At 46.8% G+C, this 22,310-nt stretch overlaps 3 protein-coding genes across 3 annotated transcripts; 2 read left to right on the forward strand and 1 right to left on the reverse strand.

Moving 5' to 3' along the window:
- Positions 1 to 21: 21 nt before the first annotated feature.
- Positions 22 to 2,278, forward strand: zdhhc23b (zinc finger DHHC-type palmitoyltransferase 23b). Its single transcript, XM_068748052.1, has 4 exons — positions 22 to 164; positions 321 to 992; positions 1,114 to 1,281; positions 1,469 to 2,278. The coding sequence occupies exons 1-4, from the start codon at positions 25 to 27 to the stop codon at positions 1,740 to 1,742; spliced, it is 1,254 nt and encodes a 417-aa protein (XP_068604153.1). The 5' UTR covers positions 22 to 24; the 3' UTR covers positions 1,743 to 2,278.
- ccdc191 (coiled-coil domain containing 191) lies at positions 2,249 to 11,241 on the reverse strand. Its single transcript, XM_068748244.1, is given in 16 exon segments — positions 2,249 to 2,456; positions 3,421 to 3,575; positions 3,867 to 4,019; positions 4,970 to 5,113; positions 5,198 to 5,299; positions 5,381 to 5,463; positions 5,639 to 5,703; positions 6,636 to 6,990; positions 7,574 to 7,791; positions 7,985 to 8,181; positions 8,250 to 8,394; positions 9,350 to 9,573; positions 9,703 to 9,881; positions 10,275 to 10,388; positions 10,492 to 10,630; positions 11,167 to 11,241. Coding segments are annotated over 16 exon segments (2,556 nt in total).
- Positions 11,242 to 11,916: 675 nt separating this feature from the next.
- qtrt2 (queuine tRNA-ribosyltransferase accessory subunit 2) lies at positions 11,917 to 16,982 on the forward strand. Its single transcript, XM_068748245.1, has 8 exons — positions 11,917 to 12,128; positions 12,207 to 12,262; positions 12,420 to 12,496; positions 12,783 to 12,992; positions 13,626 to 13,825; positions 14,377 to 14,546; positions 16,485 to 16,596; positions 16,724 to 16,982. Exons 1-8 carry the CDS (start codon positions 11,926 to 11,928, stop codon positions 16,980 to 16,982), a joined length of 1,287 nt encoding a protein of 428 aa, XP_068604346.1. The 5' UTR covers positions 11,917 to 11,925.
- The last annotated feature ends 5,328 nt before the right edge of the window (positions 16,983 to 22,310 follow it).

Here is a 22,310-nt window from a genome sequence, read left to right on the forward strand (position 1 = left end):
TGGCAGGCCGTGCGTCTGTCCGCCATGAGGAGCCGAGCCGCCAGGGTGGCGCGGCGGGAGGAGGAGACGTTGTGCTGCTGCGAGTACGTGAACGGACGGGGAGAGCGCAGCCATGTGGCGGCCTGCTTTTGCGACTGCGAAGACCTGGACGACGCCTGCGACAGGTGAGGCGTCAAACATTGGATCGTGAACCTTTACCCTGAACTCGTCACCGACTGTAGATCCAACAGGGAGTCCGTATTGATTATGGCTGTGCTCAAGACTTTAAAAGTTCAAATTGAACGTCAAGTGAAAAAATATTTCTTTTTCACATTTGACAGGTTTCTGAAGAGGGACCCTCAGAGACCCGAATCTCTATCGAAGGTGGCCGAAGTCTTTCAAGACCGGATTCGTGTACCATGGCTGTGGGGCGGAGCCAGAAGAGTTGACCTGTCCATCATCCCTCCTCTTATCCTCCTTCCTGTCCTCCTGCACATCGCAGCACTCCACTTCCTGCTCGGCGTGGCGGTCCTGACGGCTCTGCCCGGCCTGGTGCTATGGTACTACTATTCCACCCACCGCAGGAAGGGACGGACGCTCTTCTTCCTCAGCCTCGCCCTCTTCTCCCTGGGATACGTGTACTACTTGTTCGTCACGGAGCTCTTTGTTAGCCGCGTCCAGACGGCGCTGGTAACTGCGGGGGTCGTCTTCACTCTGGTGGCCCTCGTACTCACCAAGAGAGACCCCGGAGTTGTGCGGCCAAACCCAGAGTCGGTCCACAGCGAGATAAAGTACCACACCCCCCTGGAAGACCCTAACCCTGTCCTCAATCGGGGGACGCAGGACGCGGCCTTGACGGCGACCGACCTGGCGGGGACGCCGGAGCGGGCGGAGCTAACGGAAAGCAGCCGGAGGAACTGGTGTTCGGTGTGTGAGGCGGCGCGACCCCCGAGGGCGGGACACTGTCGGATCTGTGGCGTGTGTGTCCTGCGTCTCGACCACCACTGTGTCTGGTGGGTTCCATTAAAGCATCCTGCGTGTGTGTGTGTGCGTGCGTGCTGTAGCGTAACCCGGCGCGACGTCTGGTCCGCCTGCGTGCGTCTCCCCCCCCCCCCTCTGTTTGTGGCCCCGTAGGATCAACAGCTGCGTGGGGCAGACCAATCATCGCAGCTTCCTGCTTACGCTCCTCCTCTTCCTGTTGACCTCCCTGTACGGGATCAGCCTGGTGCTGCAGAGTTTGTGTCCGGAACAACACGTCTTCACCGCCCTGCTCTACTGCCCGGGGGTCTACAACCAGTACAGGTAGCCGGGGGGGGGTTTTAATCAAATGAGAAGCACGTTTTACGCCTCCAGTGCGAAACGGGATGCATTATATTAACGGTAATAACTTTAAAGCTCACCACGTGTCGGGTTTTTTGCTCTCGTTGTTTGTGCTTCTCCTGCTTTTTTATTTTATTTTTATTTTAAATACCTTCTCTTTGCCCTCCAGCTCTGCAATCTGCTTCACCTGTGCATGGTACAGCAGCATTGTGACCGGCGGGTTGCTGCACCTGCTGGCGGTGCAGGCGATCAACATCAGCTTCAACGTGACGACGCGGGAGGCGCGCTCGGCCCTACGGGACAAAACTGCCCGCGGGGCCTACTGGGGCCTCGTCGTGGACCCCGGCGTCTACTCTCGGGGTTTCTGTGGCAACTGGGCAGAGTTCATGACCATGGAGGAGGACATGAACTCCCGGCCTCTCGGGCAGACGGACCCGGTGTGAGAAGCTGCCATCCGAATCCCTGATATTCTCTTTAGGAGGGGAGTTCTTGTCCACTGGATGGCAGCATGGCTCCGTTCGCTCCGACTCGTGGCTGCAGGGTCTGCTTTACTGCAGCTTTTTATTTGATTTTATTGCCCTTACTGTGACACGGCTGCAACGCCACAAACCCCAATAAGACGCATTCATTTCCATTGAGTGTCCAGCTTCACGAACCTTTATTCTCCTTCCTCTCATCATCCGTCTCGCAGACAAGCAAATATTTCTATATTTTATTGCTTCCTCGGAGTTGCCATGTGAGGACAAATCTGAGAAAACGTCCCGGCAATGTCCCGTTTTCTCTGGCGTCGGCAGCCCTGCATAAATCAATAGTTGGAGCGTCACTTCAAGGATGGTCGCTCGGCACGCTGCGCCTCCTCCGTCATCTACAAACACTCGGCTGCAGCGGTGCGACATTTATCACAGAGGAATAAAACGGCTCGGCACAAGCAAGATCAACATGATTTGATTCAAATGTTGTTCATATTAAATGCTTTTGAGGATGCATGTCGGCGCGTTTGTCGTCTCTTTCGGTGACGGATTCTTCCAGAGGCTTCGCTGCGGATGGCCTCGGCCACTCTCCGTCCCAGCCGCTCCCGTCTCTTCTCCTTCGCTCTTTCGATGCGAAGTAAACACGGAATCTGCCTCCAGGCCGGGAAGCAGCGGCGCGTCATCCGTCTGAAGTACGAGCAGATGGAAGAGCAGAGCGGGTGAGCGGTGCGAAGCTCAATCCGAGGGAGCTGCGCCATGACAACGCTTAATGAGTTTTCACATTACGTTGCCGCAGGCTCACTGACGGTGGAAACTGCGCAGGCACCTGGTGGACATTCACCTCACTTTTTTTTTTTACATTTCATGAACTGCTGCAGAGAGCGGAGAACGACAAAGGAGGAAGCATCGTATTTTGGAGTCGGACCTAATTTAAACGAGAGTGTTGGGTCTCGGTGGAGGAACGTGCTCTCCTGAGTGCCCCCACTGGTTTAGGTCATTAAAATGCACAAGCAGAAAAAGAATGGACTGCTAAGCTTCTCACTTTGAATGGATGCAAATCGCATGTTCCAGTGGGAAACTTACCGGTATAAAAACAATAATAATAAAAAAACATTCCATAAAGTGTCTACAGAATTCAAATGAATGACTTTTCACTGAATTCATAGCATAATTTGTAAAAATCTTTATCCAAACTGTTCTGCTTTTACAACTCACTAATAAATCTAATTTGACACATGGTTACCTCCGTCGAGGAAGTTGTGTTTTTGTTTGTTTTCCTGTCTGTTGGCAGGATGATGGAAAAACGGCTGGATGGAGCGTGATGGGGAAAAAAAATCTGAAGATGTGTCTTGGTCTAATTCAGATCCCATTAACCTTTGAGAGCGATCTGGATACAAAAAAAAATCAGGACTTTCCCATTTACTTATAATGGAGACCTTTCAAAACAAAAAATCATATCTTGTAAAATATGCATTAAATTCACATTCATAAAGGGGCCCGATATGCACCATCATGCAACATGTCTTCTGGACGGTGTAAATCCAATTAAGAGGGGAATGAGCTGCTTGGTGGAGGTTTGTGCTCTCTCTGAGTGCTTTTCTAGTTGGCCACGTTATTGAGGGAACGCATGAGAACGCCGCTGTTAGCAGACCTGTCATTGTGCTCATCAGCCTTCTCCCGACGGTCCCGGCCCACTAGTCTCTCCCGGGTCACGTGATCCAGCAGCGCCGACAGAAACCTCCTCAGAGTGCGGATGCGATAGAAACGCTCAGCTCTTTCTGCTTGAACCATCCGCCGGTCCTTTAGCTGAGGCCGACAAGCAGGAAGTCAGAGGGGGGGGGGGGGGGTGCTGTTCGCTGGCATTCGGCCCATCGTATGGCAGCTGACCACGGCAAAAAGTTTCAACCGTCTCCATGAGCTCAAACTGAAACAAGGGAAACTTTTTTCCCAAGTTCAGACTGGGTAGTTTAAACGTAATTGAGTGCAGACAGAGCAGGAGATTAGGAGATGCTGTTGCTCCAAGTCACTGACAGAAGATGGGGAGACTGCAGCTCTGATTGATTCATTGTGTGTGTGTGTGTGTGTGTGTGTACGCACTCTTTTCCAGCAGCTTAAGCTCCTCCGGAGCAGAAAGTGCCGGTACAGTTGGTTGGCGTAAGCTTTTTTCTCCGACAGGGACTCTCTCGCTGATCGCCGCCAGCCGAGCGTGCAGCTCCTCAGGAGGGCGAGATCGTGGTGGCTCTCAGCCAGCTGGCGGGGATTGAAGAGAAAAAGCGCCGATGCACACCGACGAGGGCATTCACGCCAAATCACGCGCGCCAAAATGGAGACGACGGAGAGGTGACAAGTGGAGAAGCGTCTGCTTTTGAATGAGTCTCGCGTTATTGGAGACGGCTCTGATTAGTGGAGGAAAATGTTTGAGACTGAATTATGATATTGCTTTGAGAAAGTCAACTTCAGGCCGTGAGCAGCAGCTTCTCAAAGTGGAACTGCATTAAAAGCAGCGGCGAAACAGGCCGGACGGACGGACGTGAACTAAATGATCAAAGAAAACTCATCCCTGCGACGGGATCAACGGATAAGAAATGACGACATTAATGCATTGCTATCACATCTAGCTACGTGGGAAGAGGGAGACGAAGAGCCGAAAGGTTCTGCTGCCTTTCACGGTACTTAAAGTTGTTATGATAAAGTACTTTTGGTTGAACGTCTTTCAAAGCTCCTTGCGCGTTCGGCCCTCTTTCTGTATCTGAAATGTTCAGACAGGCCAGGCATTTCATTTTCCTCAGGTTGACGAGAAATGACTAAAGAAGCGCCGTGGCGAGAGAAAATGTGGAAGCATTTTGTCCCCCCCCCCCCGACGGTCTGAGAGCCATTTCAGAGCTTGTAAAGATTTGAATTCTAAAACGCCATTGATGGGCACGCATTGCCTTTAACTGACTGCATCCAATCCAGAGGGCTGATGCACATGCAGCCCTCTATTATGATCAGTGTTGTGTCCGGGGACTTGGATTAATCTTTGATGGGCAGAATTCTTTAGCTTTATTGAATTCAGTTGCTGGAACATGGTTGATAAAGGAACGCCCCCCCCCCCCCCCCCCCCCCGCGCCCGGCCCTGGATTCTCAAAATGCAGATTTGGACGACTGAAGGAAGACCGAAGTTGCTGTAAAAGTCCCTGACTAGGAAAGAGTCGATTTACCTGCACGTCGGCTTGTCTGAGCTGAACGAGGCGTTGCCATGGCGCCAAGCCTCGCCGAAGCAGCACGTTTCTGCGGTAGTGACGATGCGCCAGCTTCAGGAGCTGCTGTCGTCTCTTCAGCTGCCTCTGCTTTTCCTCTTCCCGCTGCACAGAGAAGTCCTGCTTGATGCTTCCTCCTGAATCGACTCGTTTCTTCGTGAACACCATGAAAGATGAAAGTCACGTCACCTCTCTTTCCTGTCGTTTCTCCTCCTCCTTCTTTTCTGCGGCCTTTAGCTTCTCCTCCTCCATCTCCCTCAGCCTCTGGTCCTCGGCAGCCTTCGCCTCAGCCTGAAAGGTGTTTCATCGTTTCGCACTATTAAATCATGCTACGCACCCTGTAGCTGCAAACGCCTCCTTGATCTCTCGTACCAATTTATCATCCTCCTTCTTTCTCTTGAGCTCCTCAATTTCCTTCCTCCTCTCCGCTCGTTTCCGCGCGCGGCCCTCCATGGCTTTAGAGAGGGAGGGGGAACACATATATGGCTGATAGCTCATGTTTTATGTCATTACATGATCTGCTGCTGAGGGAAGTGTCAGCTTTAACTCGTTTTCCGTGCAATCTTCTTGACACAGAGGCCACATCATGCCGTTAGGAAGATATAAACCTGCTTTTCTGAACAGACTGACCTTTGATGATTGGATGGGGGCCCGGTGGTCGTGTTAACGTTTCCCTCTGAGGTTCACCGTTAACTCTCGGTGGCCTGAAACAACAGCTTGTCACAAGTGTTACAGCACGTTAACATGCCCCTGCTCCTCATCGGCCGTCTTCTGAGCTCAGCCGGCACGCCCGACTACATTTGATCATGAATGAAATTATATTCAAGGTTGTACAAACTTCTTGGGACGTATATTTAGCGTTTAATCACATAAATGTGTAATTACAAGAGAAATTGCGGCATAAAATGTACATTTTGGCAGATTGCCTTTGTTCTCTTGGAGGTTTTTGATCCCTCCTGTAGCTGATGGGATTCTTTTCGCACTACTTTTATGTGATTTTTGGTTTAATTGGAAAGCTACCAACAAATAATGACTTTAACCTCGATTCACCTTGGCGCAGCTCCTGAAAACACTGTACAGTACTACTTTTTTTTTGAACAAAGTAACGGCCTCTTTAAAAATAAATAATAATCCCTTCCATCCGGCTGCGCTGTCCACACAGACAATGGTCTGCCAGAATCCTGTGCGAGCTAAACGATGAAGGGTATTCATCATCCACAGGACCATTTGGAGCTTTTTCTGGACAGAGTTGCCAAATGACATTTTATTTGTCCCCGGGGGGGGGGCACAGCGAGACCAGCCGACATTCAGCATGTACAACAATATATCCTCCTGAGACCCAGCCCGCCAGCACGTCCTCTGTAGTGGACATTTGTCCATTACAGAGGACGCATGTCAGTCTCAGGAGGATATACACCGACAGCAGTGGAACTACACAGGTAAAGGAAAACCTCCTTTACGCTCTCACCAAATGCTTTTCTGTATATACAAAATTAGTTTTTTTACACTTAATTGCTTGTTATTATTAATTGTCTTCTGACGTATTTATCATTCATTTGTACAACCTTTTAACCATGCGCTGCTTCGGACGCGTTTCGACCTTGGAAGGTTTGCGTTTAGCTCCGGCGCCGCGCCGCGCCGCTACCTGGGGCCGAAGCTGTGGCTCTTTGGTCTGGGGCCTCCGGGTGCCGATAGCTGGGTGAGCGGCGCTCTTTTCTCCAGTGACACGCTCTGCTGCTGCCTCAGCGTTGCGATTTGCTCTTGCTGCTCCTTCAACAGCTTCCTCTGCTGCGTGATGACCTGCTGCTGGACGGCGTGTCTGCTCTCAAATCTGCCACCCAGTGACGAGGCTCCTTTTGGCGGGTCGGAGATGCCGCCCTCGCGTCTCTGTCGTGCCTCGCGGAGCTCAGCAGGAGTCGGCGCTGCGTGGCGTCGGGTCACCTGCCAGGGCCGAGTGGGCCGAGTGGGCTGGCCCACAGTACCTACAGGGGTCTGGTTCCGATGTAGTGAAGAGGTGTCCGGGGCTAACGGGCCTGATCTACGGCGATATTTCTATGGTAAACAGATCACCGTGTTATGCATGAATAAAATAAGACTTGCCCACAGATCTAATTCTACACGAAGCTAAAGAATGACGCGCCTTCAGTGACACCTTCACTGACCCTTCCTCCATTATCCTGCAGCTTCAGTCTGCTGTTCTGTTTCTTCCATCTCTCCATCCGTTTTCCACTCCATCTTATTAGCTCCGCCAAGGAGGTTATGTTTTTGATGGCGTTTGTTTTCTTTGTTTGTCTGATTGTTATTTTCAAAAAATCATCACTCATCAAAAATCAGTCATAAAGGGATCTGATCCAGAATGAGGTCAGGAAAAACGGTTTTTAAAATTGCCATTTATAGATTAAGAGAATCAACTCCGATTCAGTTTAACGTTTCGTAGTTGGTGTATGAATTAGCTAAATTTATACACCAAATAATTTAGCATGGGCAGCTAATTGAGCTCTGATTTAGCTTCAGCGTAAACATTCACATTCATTGCGGCGCTCACCCTCGTGTCCGGTTGATTACTTTCCTCGGGTTGTGCCGTCACTGGCTGGTGGGCTGGCGCTTCGGTCCCACTGAACATGCCTGTCGATGCAGCCTGAATTAAAGCAGCCATCTTGCGCCGGGTCTTCTGCTGCTGGGTCAAAAGCTGCCGTCGCTCCTTCTCCATCCTGCACCACAGCTGCCACTCATTCAGACATCGCCGTAGCAACCTGTTTCGGTCATTCTCGGCAGCCAGCTGGCTTTGTCTGGAGGAGGTAGCAGATGTGAGCCTATTTTTTTTTTTTAAACCCTTAATTACTGCTTTGTCAGGATATAAATAAGTGAGTTTCTTCCTGAAATACTTTCTTAATTAAAAGTCTCATCTTGGATGTCGGCTGTGTTTGCGTGGCAGGACTTGCACAATGATGGGCTTTAATGCCATTTATTGTTTGCGCTCGCCTGTTTTCGGCTCGTGGCTCCTGCTCTGTTCTTCCCAACTCCCGCTGTCTTTGTCCCGCCCACACCGCTGCTCGCCACGCTCGCCAAGCTCTCAGCTGCCTCTTCCAATCACAGAGGGCCCTGGCCTTGCCCATACGTAGCCTTCGGTCCAGCGCCACTGAATACCATCCGGAGAAATGCCCCCGGAGACACTGAAACACGCACGCAAGTCGTAAGAGCGCGCCAACCTGCAGCCCGCAGACGCGGTACGAGCACCGACCTTGAGATTATGCGTGAGACGTTTACACTGAATTTTCCGCTCGATGTGGAGGCGCTGCAGGTCCTGCTGCTGGGCGTTTGTGGATAAAGGAGGCGCTGAGTGGAGGCTTCTGGCTGCCCTCTGCCCTTCAATTCTCTCGTTTCCCCTGCGGGACAAACACCCACATTAATCAACAAGGAAGCAGAAAGATGTGCTGTTGTTCCCCGCGACGTGCAGGAAACGGGGCCCTCGTGTATGAAAGGAGATAATGAAACAGCACACATGAAATGATCAGAGTAAAAACTGAAACGCTGAAACAGGACAAGAACTTCTTGATGGACTGAGATGAAGGTTTGTTCGTTCCGGGATGAACCGGGTGACGACTGATTCCCTTATTTGATTGGATGACTGCTGTGCATTAGCTTCATAGTGCTGCCACTATGGCTGCAGACGCTCAGTCGCCGTCCTTCCATTTCTTCCACCGTCTATCTTTAGCAGGAGCTGCGAGCCGATCCCAGCTGATATTGTGCGAGAGGCCTGTGGTGCAATCTGAAGCGGATCTCCGGTTTCGCGGAAGGACTCATAAGTACAAAAGAAATATTCGTACTCGCGTTCGCTCCCGTGGGAAATTCAAGAGTTTCCAATTCCCCTGCACTGCATGTTATTGGACTGTGGGTGGAAACTTCACCTAGATGGATCTCAGACCCTTCTTGGACAACCGTGCCACCCAATTCTTTATTGTTTATTAAATCAAATCTGTGAATCAATGCCTTAAAACTCTCACTTTGTGTTGAACGGCGATTCCTCCCGCCCCAATACAGTTTGTATTTCATGTGTTTATAACCAAATCGATATCTGATTATCAATAACAATCTCAGCTGTAAAATTATGATTTTAAAAGTGTCAATTTTACTTCTATGATCATGACCCCAGGACATGTGCTTTTAAAAAAAAACACCTCTGTTTGTTATCTGTTATCTCCACAGGGACAAAAGGTTTTTGTTCAGGGAGCTGAATAATCCCGAGATTACTTCTCAATGCATTGATCGATTAAATCCGCCAAAGGAAGGTTCAACGTAACAACTTCAGCGGAAGTAAAGCGCTCGCCGTCGGTACTGCACCTCTGTCGGAGCCGCTGCTCACGGCATCGCTTCTCCTCTGCCTGACGACGCAGCCGCACCTCCTCCCGTTGCACCATCTCCTCCTCGCTCTGTGCCTCCTGCTTCCTCCGGGTCTCCTCCCGTTGCCGCCTCTTCTTTGCCGCCACCCTGGCATCCCGTAGAACCTCCCTCGCCCGTTGCCGCCTCTGCCTCTCAGCCTCTCGGCGGGCCCTGTTCTCTCGCACCTTCGGTGGGAATCGGTGACTGTAGCTGGGAATGCAACTTGGGCGCCGATCTTTCCGGCCGACGCGTCGCTTCTTCGACCGGCTCATCGGATTCACGTGAGAAATGTCAGCGTCACTTTGGTCACATACCTGCAGGTGTCGTGCTTCCATGGCGACGATCGGGTCTCTGATCTTCTTCTTTGTCTGTCCGACATCAAGTGCCAGTTCCTCCATCACGCCGCAGTCAAACACCTCTCGCTCCATCAGGTCTCGGAGAATGCTGTCCACAGTGCCGCCCTCTTCTTCCTCAGCAAGGTGGGTGTACAGATCTGAGAATTTAAAGGAAGACTTGCATCACAACAGAGGAGTTTTTTTATTTTTTTGTTACTGTTGACCATTTTGGCAAACCACAGCCTGCAATATACTTTTAGAGATCATTATTTGTAGATCATATCACCAGGAATATCAAACACTAAATAAAAAAAGGACACCTGGTAAACTCTTGGTTTGAGAACATTATAGTTTGACATTCCACCTAAATATTTACGACTGAATGCAGAGGAGAAATTCTGACATGCATGCACTCCGCCCAGTTCATTTTTCTCCTCATCCATTTAGATTTTTTGATGCCAATAGTTATGATCAGGGGAATCGACGCTACTGTTCAGTAAAAGAGAAAGCGCACCAGGTTGAAATAGTTTTTTTTTTTTTTTGCTTTGTACCGTGAAAGTTATCGTAGTTTATCCCAACCACGGCAGGGTCATCTTCCTCCTCGTCCTCCGTCTTCAGCTCCAGCCTCAATTTACTGCCGAACCAATCGCTAAGAAGACCCTGAGCTGCAAGAGACAACCACGCAGATAGCGATGCTCAAGCTGCTGCACAGGCTCAACTCTAGTCTCTTCTCGAGGCTTGTAGGTCTGTTTTCACGGGCAGACCTACCTTCACTGTAGGCGTCATCATGATCTCTTAGCTGGTCAGAGGTTTGCAACGGTACAGGGAGACTGTCGGTTCCTACGAGACGTTCCTTATTGCGAGAGATAACTTTGGATACTTCAAAATCGGAGGCCATCTCCACCTGCTGTGGACAGGGAAAGAGGCAAAGATATTCAAGGTTGAAAGACTTTATTATTATTTTTTTTATCTAATAATAATCCATCCATCCATTTTCTTCCGCTTTGCGGGTCACGTTTCTGCTGGAGCCCATCCCAGCTTGCTGTGGGCGAGAGGTGGGGTACACTCCGGACACGTCGCCAGCGCATTGCGGGGCCAAATAATAATCTCTAAAGGGAAATCAGTTTATAGCGATACAAAAATATAAATATAAAAAAATATAAATATAAAAAAATATGACTCCAACAGCATAAATGTTTTATCTCACCTTCCTCCAGAGATCAATATCATCCTTCATCACATGCATCTGTCCATGAAAGGAAATAATGAATTACAATTTCCGATACTGTTTGCAAGAAAAATAACAAGAGTATTTCAAAAATATCTCGATTCATGAATGCCAAGCCAAGATACCCCGAGCTATGGATTTTATGTTTTCACTTTAGAAAACATGTTGAAAGGAGGATGTTTGAATAGGAAACCATTCGGTTTTTATAAACTCACCTTCTCTCCAGACGTTTTCCTCGTGCCGGCCAGTCTCCATTTAAACAGGTGAGAATTCCCACCTGAGTACGTCATCACCTGTGCAGTTACAGAATTAGCCTCTGCTACTTTTTATGTAATTGTAACTATGACAACGTAGTCCTATTTAAAAGTTATATAAATATTCACAAGTCAAAACAAAGAGTCTTCGCCAAAAACTCACGGCATCCTCAACACAACCGCTTCCAAAGGAGTATGGGTACTGTAGTACATTAACGTTTTTTGTACTGTCATCGAGTCACTGCAGGACTACATGTCCCAGACACTTTGTAATTCCTTAAGGAATGTTTGGTATCCATAGCAACTACTTGGTGCAACATTACATAAGGAAAATGGGCTTTAAAATATGAAAATATCATACAAAAATAAACAACGAAATACTTATTTAAAGCTTTTTACGAAACGGAAAAATATTGGTGTCTCTGGGGGGGGACGTCGCGTTTTGTAGTTTTCCCACGTGACGGCGACCGGTGATGACGACATAATGACACGCTTTGTAGTTCCTCTCAGGTCGTTAGTTTTGCAGGGAAAGGATGAAACATATTCTTAAATTATTAACGCGTACAATTCAACCCAGCACACATTGTGAAGAACCCGCAGATCAATAAACATCTGGAGTCGACGAACGGTCTGACGTCACGCGCGCGGCGAGGCTAGTTAGCGACGCTAGCTAATTCACGTGTGCTAGCGCACCGTGGTCCAGCGGTTACCGGGAACGGGATGAAGCTGGAGCTGTCCCGAGTGCTGCGGGGAACCGCTCGGGTGGGGGCCCTGAAGGGGCTCGGCAGGACGGGGCAGCATTCTCTGGAGGTACCGGCGTGTCTGCTCTACACGCACCTCGGCACGGTGCCTCACCTGACCCAGGACACGCTGCGCACCCTGGACAAGCTGCCTTCTGTCACACAGGTGACCCTGTCCAGCATGTAAGATGACATCATCACGCGCGCGCGCGCACGCACACACACACAGTCAAACTAAAGTGCATTTACCCCCCCCCTTAGAGCAGAGCACCTGGAGGTGTTGGAGGATTTTAAGGATGGATTCAGGAAGTTTGCAGGTAACTTTACTTCTGTTTACTCTTTTTCTTCCTTTGTATCGTCTATTCTAGACGCTCTGTGGCTGTGATCCACTTTGTGATCCACTTTGTGATCCACTTTGTGATCCACTTTTGTGCTCCGTAATGTGCATTGATCTCTGTTCTGTGCTTTGTTCAGGTCTTCATGATACGGTCCTGTACTGCTCGCTTCACGACCCCGCGACCCCGTGCCCAGCAGGCTACACCACTAACAAGGTGAACTTCGGCTTCTGCACGACTTGTCTCGTAGGTGGGAGCTAAATGTCTTCCTGAAGCCAGCAGCGCGTTAGCTTAGCGTTACATAAAAAGATACGTATTTCCTGAAAATGTCATTAAAATCCACTAAAAACATTAAAACCAAACATAAACAGCCCCCTGCTGTTTATGTTTGGTTTTAATTACCCAGGTTCCCCCTAACCTGGGTAATAATTAGCCTTGTCCAAATCTCATAGCTGTCTGTGTCTTTTTAACCCCCCCCCCCCCCCTTCTGTGTCTTCATCAGACGGTGTCCGTGTGGGGCAGCGGAGGCCGGACGGAGCTGACCGTGGATAAATTCATGGCTCTCCTGAAGGCCGTGCAGCCCGATTGGTACCAGAGCATGGCAGACGGCGAGACGTGGCAGAACAACACCTCCCGGAAAAGGGTTCGGAAATCGGTGGATCGGACCCTCAGCCACTTGGACGAGTGTCTGCTGGTGCATCACCAATCACAGGTGCACAAAACAAAACGGCCTTCCTGTTAGATTTGTGCGGCAGTGAATCGCTACCACGTTTATAACTTGTTATACTCCTGATTCTAACTCGGCTATGCTGCAGAGGATGTTTCATAAATCGCTCCTGCCCCCCCCCCACAAGATAGTTAGCTTTTTTTTTTTTATGATGCTCGTTTTTCACTGCCCAGGATATCTTTCCTAAATGCTGTGTTTACGTGCTGCTCCTCGTGATTAAAAGTGCGTTTCAAGCTTGGAAACGATGTGGAGCAAAGCGCTGAGAGGGATCGGTGGCGTATCGTGGGGTAAATTCATCGATCCGTGCTGACGCAGCAACTTGTGCTTCGCTTCTCTGCCTGCATTTCTCTGGTTTGTGCCGTCTATTTGTATTCATGCCGCGTCATCTAAACCCCGATAAGCGCTGGCGAGGAATGAACCCATTTATTTTCACTTCACTTCCATTCAAAGATGATCACGCCGAGAAAAAGCAGCTCGAATCGGTCGTTCAACACATTTTGTGTCTCGTCGGGTGTCGCTATCAGTATCTCTCTCTCTCTCTCTCTCTCGCTCTCCGCCTCTTGCTGTTCTTTCTATCTTCCATGCTGGTTAATCCCAAACCCGTCTGATTATTGCCAGGAGCTGGAGGGAACGGAGGTGTTCGGGGTGGTGGAGGGAGGAGACATCCCGGAGGAGAGGCTGCGCTCGGCCAGAGAGACGGCGAAGAGGCCCGTGGCAGGATTCTGCCTGGACGGCTTCCAGACGGGCGCCATGGACCGGACCCTGAGGACCCAGCTCATCAGCGCTGTGGCCAAGGAACTACCCGAGGACAAACCCAGGTCGACGCTGCTTATCAGTCTGAGAGAGAGTGATGGGTTTTTATTGATTACAGTTGCAGGAGGACTTCTATCTTCTAATCACAAACTCTTTCCTGATTATTTAATAATAGTTAAAAAAAAAAAAAAAGCCGCAACCACACAAAACAGTGGCCTTCATGTTGGTGTCAATAAAACTGATTATTATTATTTTTTACTCTAGTTGAATAGCAGACGCTTTTCAATGATGAAAAATGTCACAAACCAGTAGCCCCTCGGGGGCTTTTCACGGTAATCTGCCCCCCCCCCCCCCTCCTCGTCTCCTGGAGGTGTGATGGAGGAGTCTGGCGGCGGCTCCGAGTTATGAGATAGTGCTGCTTCCTACTGGAAAGTGGAGTTGAGTCATTTTCAAATGCTAAATCGGGTTTGACCACGACGGCTGCAGGCGGGGGGGAATCAGAAGGAGTCTGTTTACTGGGTGCCTTTTCTAACGCATGTTCTGTGTTCTACGTCGGTGCGAGCCCGAACCCTGTGCACTGTGCTGGCTGCTGATTGGCTGTTTGCGTTGTCCTCAGACTGCTGCGGGGCGTGGGCCAGCCGGATGAGGTGCTGGCATGCGTGGAGGCCGGCGTCGACCTGTTCGAGAGTCACTTCCCCTTCCAAGCGACGGAGCGAGGCTGCGCTCTGTGCTTCAGCTTTGACATCTCCTCGGACCCAGAGCTCGCAGGTAGAGCGCCGCCTGCAGGTTGGGGGGTATAACTGCAGGGTAGATTTGTTCTGTATGTCGTTTAAGGATAAATCAATGTCAGATTTAAATAAAGCAGCATAATGAAAGAAAGTTAAACTGGGTGCATGTATGGATAAATATATTTTATTATTGGTGATTCTAAGTTTTTCTGGTAGTGTAGGCCGATATTTAAGTTTCAACAACATTTATTTGTGTTTAGATGTTCCAGTGTTCCCAGATTCATAGTCTCCCTTTCATTATTCTGCTGAAGGATCCTTTTACTAACAGTGTTCCATACGCTGCTGAGCTAGTATTGTTCTGTAAGAGATCTGCTATCTCGTCCAGCTCAGGCTTTAATTATTTAGATCGCTACATTTCCGATATGCAGCTTTTAAGTTAAGGCACAATGAAATTTAAATTCTGAATTTAAAACGGTGTCTGAGAGACATTTTTAATAATTTGGCACCACTTCTGTCGTCAGTCATTTTACCCTAACGACCTTTCAGGTAAAGCCACCTTGCAGAAAGCCATAATATATATATTTTTTTAAAATAAATTATTATTATTTATTTATTTATTTTATGTAAGAAAAAAAGACTTGCTCCAAAGAACAAAGCACTGGTTGCCTCTCTTTAAGTTCAACATGCACACCTTGAGCTATCCGACATGTCATAATGCGATTCGGGAGCTCGGCTTGGGAGTCTGCCTCGCCATATTAAATTGGATGAGAATGAAATGCTGATGGCTTTGCATCATTTCTATACATAAAGAGGCAGCAGCGAGGAAAACAATATCCTTTGTCTTAAAGTGGAGGGGTTCTGCATAGAATGTGTCTAATTATCTTTTATCGGACTTGTGCCGCTTAGTGTAAAGCCCATGCTGAGTGTCTTAAGTAAATGAACAACCCTGTATCTACTTTTAAATTGCCGACTAACAAGACAGAGTTTGTGTGCCGTTGGAGACGTTTTCCACCACTGGCTCAATAATTGATAGAGAAAAGCGCCAACTGGCCCTTAATGAGTAGGAAAGAAGTGTATCTTGCCTTCAGGGAATTATTCTAAATGATCTAATAGATATGAAAATTTATGTGCACGCTTTTTGTTGATGTGTATTTTTGGTCAGTCGAAATAATTGGATTTAATAAACATTCAGTCAATGACTTGAAATCGGCGGCGTATCTCACAGCAGCTCCAGCAGGGTAACAATTAAGGCTGCGCCCCGTGTTCTGGTTGCTGTCCCAGTTGGAAGGCTGAGGGGAGGGTGCTGTTGAAAATGTGCAGACCTGGACCTCTGAGAACTTTGTGCTTCATTAAAAAGTTGTTAAACTCATACGACAGGCAGTAAAGGTTGAAGACGTCCTTTCAGTTCCAGCATGAAAGTGTCACATGCTAGTATACCTCTGGAAATCCAAAAAATGAGTAAGGGTGATGAGTTCGGACTGGAAAAACAAACCTGTATAGTCCTGCTACTTATGATTAGAAGTTAAGAACCTTAGTTGAAGCTAATTGTCTCTTTTTTTCCTCCTTTTCTTGATCATTCAATTTTGATTCTGCAGTATCTTAATTTTAATTGTGCATCGAGATGTAGGGAAGGATGTTTTTATCAAATCACACAAGTGGTCTGAATGACTCAGTCTGAGTCGATACTAGTCCTGCCATAAAAAACTAACACATTTTCATATATTGCTACCTTTAAAATGCAAATGTTGATGCATATACTGGGTTCTCATCACAAAAAGATTGGTGATTAACTGCTTAAAGGATTAGCATTTACAACCATCTGTACCCTTCACTGTTTTGTACATACGGTTCTCCCTTGCAGCAAACATCAACCCCCCCTGAGACAGACGTGTGCAGTCAGTTCTATATATAGGGATATATCTTCTGCTGAGATGAGATTATGGTGTGAAAGTGGGGCGTGTGTTGGGATTTATGAGATGGATATATATTTTGGCAGTTCTGGAGCCGAGCGAGAAGAAGCTCACTGCGGGGGAGACGCTGCAGAATGGCGAGCAAGATAATCTCAAAACACAAATGACGTCCTTTGAGATCAATCTCAACGACAGCAGGTTTGTGCCGGTTCTAATAAAACTTCAGAGGATTTTTATAAACGGCAGAATCTTTGTTTTCGTGAAGTCGTGGAACAGGTTGCATTTTCACGAATATTACCGTAACTGCTCCTAAACTTCCATCCAGGTTTCAGGATGATTTCGGGCCCCTGGCGGAGGGGTGTGGTTGCTACTGCTGTACCAACCACCAGAGGGCGTACCTGCACCACTTGCTGGTGACCAATGAGCTGCTGGCTGGAGTCCTGCTGATGATCCACAACACATCCCACTATCACGGCTTCTTCGAGGCTCTGAGAAAAGCTCTGGCCTCTGATGAGCTGGACCTTCTGAAGAGGCGGGTGCTTAGAGAGCGAGGCGGACGGACAGAGACAAAGGACCAAGACTGATCGGAACGATAGCAGAGGGATTGATGTTGCTCCCGCCTCTAAAGTATCACTGGGATGACTTGTCTCAAGTAATTAAAGCTGAACAGATCTTGCTTTTTAATTTTTTTTTCAGTTTCCAGTCAAACTGATTCTGTGATGATTCGGTGCATGCATGTTGAAAAAGTGAAAAAGGATGGCGATAACAGAGTAGATAAATTCGACTGTGATGTTTTGTGTCCTGGTTTTACACAAGGACTGCTCTTTTTAAGCCCCCCCCCCCCCCCTATTGATCAGAGCCGATGGCAAGAAGACAGTCGGGGCTTTGGTGGCTCAAGAGGAAGAGGAACATGATAGGACGTCAGGAGGAATCTGGGTAAACAAAGAAATGGGAGGATGGCTTGAGGCGAGCCGTCGACGGCGACTGAATCCCTAAGCGCCTCCTAGTGCAGTCTCCAGTCAGCTGATGAGTAATATCATCTCAACCCATAGGGAGTACTTCGGTGACACTTGGAGGAAGAAAACAAAAAAAAATAGATCCCATTTTCTCATGTTGTACATTAAAATAATCGCGTCTATAGTAAGTGTCCTTTAGGTTTGTCTTATTTTATTCTTAATTGGTCACTGCGGGCATGCAGTTGTCATTTGGTAATGCTTCCTATGCATATTTCAATAAATTTAGCTTCTCATGCGTGTGGATTGATTTTCCATTACATAAAAACACGCTCACTAACCAGCAAGTTTGAAGGGCCCGTGCATCGAACACGCCGTTCACAGGGGGCTCGCAGGATCTGCTTGGGATGAACTGAAAGTTTGAGCTGACGGCTCCACCAGACGGATAAAGATCAGATAAAGATGTAGGTTCGTACTTCCCTGCCACGCAGGCTGGAGGGGATGGGGATATAATTGGGTCAGACCATGGCGGTGTCTGTGGGGGGGGGGGGGCAGGTTTATGGAACAGCAATATATTTTTCCCGTGACATACTTTATTACATTGAGCGTTATAAAGATGCAGGTATTCAGCAGCTAATAAATATTTTTTTTCCTTGAATGAAGAATATCCAGCAAAAATAATACGTGTAAAAATATTTCAGTTTGGTTAATCTTGTGCAGGCAGGCTGGAGCGGGTGGAGGAAAGTATCAGGTTTAGGAGAGTGTCAGCGAGGATGAAGGAAAAGGTCTACAAGAGAGTAGCTAGAAGTGGAGGGGATGAGGTTCTCCTTGGCAGTGACCAGGTTGGATAGGACTAGAAATGAGGCAATAAGAGGGACAGTGAAGGTTAGACGTTTTGGAGATAAGGTCAGAGAGGACAGACTTTGATGGATTGGACATGTCCAGAGGAGAGACGGGGACTATATCGGTAGAAGGATGCTGAGGATGGAGCTGCCAGGGAACAGGGCTAGAGGTCGACCCAGGAGAAGATACATGGACGTAGTGAGGGAGGACATGAGAGTGGCTGGTGTTGGGGAGGACGATGTAAAGGACAGGGTGAAGTGGAGACGGTTGGGTAGCTGTGGCGACCCCTCAGGGGACAAGAAGAAAGTACAGCAGTAGTAGCAGTAGTAGTAGTAGTAGTAGTAGTAGTAGTAGTAGGCTCAGCTCAAGCTGTTGAATGCCTTTGGAGGAATTGTTCTTCTAAGTCTGGACTCCTGCTCTCCAGCCATTATTCATTTTTGAAATATTTATCAAGCTTGTGACCTTCAGCTTTAAGATAAAAGGAAGCACGATCGACTGATGAGATGTAGCATCGTGAAATAGAGTAGAGATAAACATAAACAGACGCTTTAATACACAGAGTCGCTGGAAGGGGTTAAAATAGACTGAGAGGTTATCAACGATATGTTAATAAGGAGCATGCTGGATCCACCTGAAGCACTGACTACCGGATATCACACGGGCGTTACTAAACCTATATGACAAGGGTAAAATATGCAGAAACTGTCATCTATCTATCCATCTATCTATCCATCTATCTATCTATCTATCTATCTATCTATCTATCTATCTATCTATCTCCCTTCTAATATATATACACACAAGTTTATTGTCTCTATTTGCCTATGTTTTTTGTTTTTACCAGATCCCAACATAGAAATCCGTGTTGTAGTATACAGTTCATAAAATCCCCACGTTACTTTGACTGTCGACCAATATAAACAAACAGGAAGATGATAAAAAAAAAAGCTCCATAGAGCTGAACTGCAGTGTCTGGTGATGATTGTCTGGATTTATCAGACTGATGGATCGGCCCATTCACATTTCAACTGGCACTGCTGGAAGGAAACCAATTACAGAGATGCGTCTTGGACTGTGGGGGGAGCATTTTTCTTCATTTGGACATTTAAAAGTATGAAATACGGCTTTTATCTCAATATTATGTCCAGTTTGCATCTTTATTGCGGGAGGATTAAGTGCCATGAAAAAGCGTTATTGGTGGATAAACTGAAAGCAGAGCTTGCATAATTATATCGCCAAGTATTTCCAGAATTCCATTTAAAAGCCGTGGAGGAAATGACGGCCAGAGAAAGGAGCTTTCGTTGAGGGATTGTGTTGTCGGCGCAGAGAATCCAGGCACTTTACGGGATTGTGAGGGTGTCCGTATTTGTTATGTTGAGAGGCAAGCATTTGTGATGTCTGTAAAGATTTATGTAACTGATTTGACAAGGTGCCACCAGCCACAGCCGCAGATCGATTATTTATCAGGGTAACCAGACGTATCTTGAAGGCCGCCGGAGTCCTCAGGGAGCTAGGTTGTGAACATTTCAGACCGACAAAGACAGACAAAGTCTCCCCGACGTGATTAGAGCTGAAACAAGGAGATGCAAAACATGAAAGGACTGCAAATGGACACAAAATGATTGTCTAGATATTAAATGAGCACAAAGTGACACAAAACAAGCTATAAAAATATGCAAAACGGCGACAAAGAGACCCAAGATACTGTAATTAGTTATAAATAGAAACAAAAGTGCTCTTAAGATGCCACAATGACTTAATAAAGAAAAAAAGAAAAAAAGAAAATATTTGGAGACAAGGTTAGAGAGACCAGACTTAGATGTTTTGGACGTGTCCAGAGGAGAGACAGGGACGATATCGGTAGAAGGATGCTGAGGATGTTCATTTGTTCATTTGTGCATGCAGTCGCTGAGGTGATTAAACTCGATAGAATAACCAATGAAGTCAGGAAAATGTAAGATGTTGAAAATTATTGCAGCGCTGGATTGAAACAGGAAACGTTTGTGTATAAAATGCTTTCTCAAAATGATCCTTTTTTTCTGGGACTGATACACAAAAGTTTATTTTCCAGTGATAATATCTAGTCAATCTATGTGATAACAGTATATATATATATATATATATATATATATATATTTATAATAAATGAAGCAAAAATAATAATAATTCTTAGTTTCAGTGAAAGAGTTGCTTAAATATATCATCATGCAGCATAAACCAGTTTGAATGGAGGTCGAATATAGTTGTGAAGTATCAAATTGGATCAATTATTTTTTACAGTAACTAAGCAATGAGGTGGAAATTGCATGATGATTTGATTATGGAATAACGTGTTGATTTAGTTCCCCCCCCCCCCCCACACACACACACACTACTCGAGCATGCCCAGAGAATAACGAAGACAAGCCACTGATAACAGAAAACCACCGCTTCACCACAGAAACTGATGACATCCTGTCCTCTCACTGCCTCCGTCTGGTGTACTGCCAACTAAGCTCGAAAGGAGCTGAGGATTTTACTTCAGAGGGAAAGTTAATTGTGGTGGCCATACTTTACTGGAGGCGGATGTTTTGTTTGCCTCTGACTCAGCAAAGACGCACTCCACAGAAAGAAAAATTGATGGAATTTCTAGTCAATAAAAAAAACAAAAAACATTTTCTTTGTACATGGAATCGATAACTCAACAATAAACCCAGGGACAAAAAGAGCAACAACATTTTTCTTTACATTTTGGGAGCTTATAAATTGTGGGTGTGATGATCTGTGCGCTGATTCGATTCCTCAGTATGTGATTATTGCATTTAACAAAGCAGTTAAAATGCTGAGAACATAAATCATCTCTTTTTCTGGTCAAAGGTCATTTTGGAAAATGTTAAATTAATTAAGGATTAAGGACGACAAATGTTACAGAAGGTCATATGAGCTTTTGCTTCTGTAGTTTCTGTTTCACTGAAGCAGGCTTTTCATATCTGTGTAGTTCCGCTTCCCTCGAGGTCACGGGGAGTTGAAGGAAAGTCAGCTGTGTTCGGTTTATTAGGACAGCAGACAGATCAAAAGGTCACATGGGATTTGACCTTTGTTTGATGCGCATCAGCAGGGAAGTCGGGAGTGAACGCCTCCTCCAGTGTAATCCTATTGAGATGGGAAGAGAGAGAGAGAGGTGAAACGTGAACACTTATAGAAGCCCGATCAGCAGTTTGAAAACATGCTTAAACAGAAAAGCACTCGGAGAGCCCAGACCTCCGCCGAGCAGCTCGTTCCCCTTGGATTTACACAGTCCACATGGTGATCTGGATCATCATCAAAAGGTTCTAAATCGCTCTAAGTATCTTTATACATCAATCATGAAAAGTAAAAGTGAAGCGGAGTTGATGTGTATTTGTAACTGATTTTCTTTTTTTATCTGTATTTTTTTGAATTTTTTATCCGTAAATGGAGTTTTCAATGTAAAAATGTCATATTTTTTCCTGACCTTATTCCGGATCCGATCCAGATGAAATCCCCACCCTACGTCGGCCAATAATCAAACGAGATATTGAGGAACACATTTTTTAGCTCTATTGACTGCAATGTTACCAAAAAATTCAAAGTGATCCAGAATCCAGGATCTCTTCTGGATCATGCAAAAATGTCATCCTCTGTTGTCTGTTCCTGGTAACGTTCCCAACGTGTCCTGAAAATGTCATCAAGATCTGACTGTAACTTTTTGAGTTATCTTGCTAACAGTCAAAACAGACAAAACCGACGCCGGCGAAAACACGACCTTAATCGCTCACATTAAGAGTGAAAGCAACCTTTTCATAATTATGTCTCCCCATCATGCAGCGATGGCTTACCGCTAAATTATTTATGAACTGAAAAAGCATAATGGCCTCATTTATGATTTCCAAATTCTCTCACACATCTGAGCGGTTGGCTGAAGAAGGAATGAAGCGATGATGATGCTGCTTCCCATTCATTTAAGGCGGAATATTATCAATCAGAGTTACTTTTTTTTCTTCGACAGGACTGGCTGGATATGAAAAGACTTGTGTGAGGGAATGATGGATGAATGGTAGCTGACACAGCCCCTATGGGAGGAAGCGACAGGTATAGAAAGTGAATTCGGAAGTGGAA

The sequence above is a fragment of the Brachionichthys hirsutus genome, chromosome 14 (assembly GCF_040956055.1).
Source record: "Brachionichthys hirsutus isolate HB-005 chromosome 14, CSIRO-AGI_Bhir_v1, whole genome shotgun sequence".
Lineage (NCBI taxonomy): Eukaryota > Metazoa > Chordata > Actinopteri > Lophiiformes > Brachionichthyidae > Brachionichthys > Brachionichthys hirsutus.